Source organism: Lygodium microphyllum, chromosome 2 (genome assembly GCF_053477565.2).
Source record: "Lygodium microphyllum isolate KBCC chromosome 2, Lygodium_microphyllum_v1.1.10, whole genome shotgun sequence".
NCBI classification, from domain to species: Eukaryota; Viridiplantae; Streptophyta; class Polypodiopsida; order Schizaeales; family Lygodiaceae; genus Lygodium; species Lygodium microphyllum.
The window spans coordinates 163,667,774-163,670,281 of NC_141136.1; the positions used below are offsets into that span (position 1 = coordinate 163,667,774).

At 41.5% G+C, this 2,508-nt stretch overlaps 1 protein-coding gene across 1 annotated transcript in view; it reads right to left on the reverse strand.

Annotated features, from left to right (window-relative positions):
* LOC148040567 (uncharacterized) overlaps positions 1 to 418 on the reverse strand; it is a 1,727-nt gene extending 1,309 nt beyond the window's left edge. The window contains exon 1 of the mRNA XM_087700968.1: positions 1 to 418. This exon is cut by the window's left edge and continues 1,309 nt beyond it. Coding sequence (XP_087557094.1) covers positions 1 to 66 — 66 coding nt within the window. The 5' untranslated portion in view covers positions 67 to 418.
* Positions 419 to 2,508: the final 2,090 nt, after the last annotated feature.

The following is a 2,508-nucleotide window of genomic DNA, read 5'->3' on the forward strand; positions in this document are numbered from 1 at the left end:
GCTACGATAATCATCCACGGGCCTTTCCATATCCGCGAAGACGCAGTAAAGCTTGCTCAATAGCATTGCTTTAAGCACGTTGTATAGATGACACTCGTGTGACTAGCTCTTGAAATTATGTAGTCGCCATCCTTTCACCGCTTGTTTTGACAATCACTCACTCTGACTTCTCGAATGGCAGCCGCATCTCACCCATAATTCAAGGTTGACCTCAACTTCCCCCAAGGAGCGCTAAAAAGTCTAAGGCAGCGATGGCAGGATGCGTACTATGGCTCTCTGTGACGGTAAATCGGAAGGAAAAGAAGACAACGAAGGCTCAATGCAACGTGCGTAAAAGAGAGCCTCTCTCTCTCTCTCTCTCTCTCTCTCTCTCTCTGTGTCTTTGTGTCTGCGTATTCTCTCGGTTATCGTAATGGATAGAAACCGATGATGGCTTTAAAAGGGCACTCGGAATGCGATTATGCATGGGCTGCACCGACGCTGTGATCGATGGTTCGAGCGCAATCCAGGCTCATGGAGAAAAAAACGGAAGGAAAGAAAAAGGCAACCGCCACACGCGAAATCATGATGATGATTAGAATCGAGTAATCCAGGCTAAACGCGCATGTGATTAACGTGGCGCATTCGGTATTTAAAAAACCAAATTAAAAGCATGCCTAATGGCGTATGCGCGTTAAACCGCAGAAATGAAATCTAAAAACCAGTAACTAGTAAAAGAATGAATAGCTGGAGGCGGTTTTGACCAACTGGCAGATGTCAAAGCCTCTTGACAAGGCCAGTCAAATTTTTGAATCGCGGATCGGTTTGATCGGACGGATGGCAATAGTTTGGCGGAGAAGAGGGACGCGAATGCGCGCCACGTGGAGATTCCACACGCAACTGGAGCAAACGCGTTTTTTTTTTGGCCGGGGCCGGGGCCGGGGGCTTACGGGAGCATTGCCAATGTCATCCCCAACGTCACTACTTTTCTGGGGTGGCCGGGGCCCGGGAGCCAAGTTCCAACTAAACCCAAAAATGCGCGGGCCCCCGCGAATCTCCGACATGGATCATATTCCCTCGAGAGTCGACACTCCAAACTCCATTTTCAACACCCCTTCCTTTCCTCTCGAGTCTCGAGTCTCGAGTCTCGACTCTCGACCGCTCCTGCAAGAACTTCGAGTCTTCGGCTATTCCAATTTCCAGATCTATACGACATCTGGATTTTAGAACCCTTATCTTTGAAAGGCACAACCACATTTCAACCCGTATTTTAGAATTCCAGCCCTTAAAAATACAGTAAAGTGCCATTTTCTCTAAGCATTAACTCAAAGTGGAACCTTCCACAACGCTTATGTTGAAAGTGTAGCATGGGCCATTGGATGGCATATGTTCATGTATTGATTGGTCGTGTTACAAACCTAGAAGTCCAAAAGCTTGGTTCAATCTTGTTCACAACCATCTAGAAAAATTGCAAGGTAGAAGTCCAAAAGCTTCGCTTGATCTCATTGACAACCACGTTAAAAAATTGCTATTCACATCCTCAAAACACCAAAGAACACTCATCCATTTTCTAGTTCTTTCTTATTCCTGTTCGTTGAAGCAAAAGCTTTTCATGAGCACTACTTTAGTTTTGTTCCGAAGGCCTAACCAAAGGAAAGTGAATGTTGGAATTTATATTAGCAAAAAATATATTCACAAGCAAATACCAGGGTAAAATTTAGGGACGACTTTTTGCCCAATGGCCTTATTTTAGAGGTTTTCCTAGTCAACGAGCTCATTTTTAATGCTTGAAAACTCAAAAAATAGCCCATATATACCAAACATTACGTATTTTGGCCTAAAATTCACCCAAAAACAACTTAAAATAGGGTTTTCTTGTAATATTCACCCAATTTTCTAAACTCCTCACCATTGATGATTAGCCACACATTCACCCACCTTTCTAAAACTAAAAATCATGCTAGTCCCTTAATTTTTGCCCTGGAAAATACATGTAGCTTTACCTAAAATATGAAGGACTTGTTATGTAAAGTATACATGTATTTGCCATGTCTATGACTCAAAGTTTTGCAAAACGTAAGGTTTTAAGACTTTTTCTCAAAACTATGAAAGATTTCCCCCTTTTTTTTTTTGGAAACTTTCCAACTCTTTTTTTGTACCTAGTTGAAATATCACTTCAAAGGGGGTTTGAGAAAAAATCATTAAATTTTTTTTATATGTTGATTGTAGAAAAGAGAGAGCTGAGAAGTGGTAGTTATTTATCATCCAATTTCTTTAGTTAACTAGCTAAAACCTCTAGATAAGAGAATCAAGTTTTTAAAGGGCAAGATTAAACCTTAGTTAAGATTTCCCAAAGTTTTTCGAAAAATGATGTATTGAAGGCCAATTTGTGGACACCTTAGGTTGGAAGTTACAACCTAGCCCCATATGGCTTTTAATTTAGGAAGGCCTCGAAAATGTGAGGGAGTTTTTAAGAGCTATTCCCTATGAGGGAGGAGTAGGGAAAGTAACATTCATTATAATATTAGC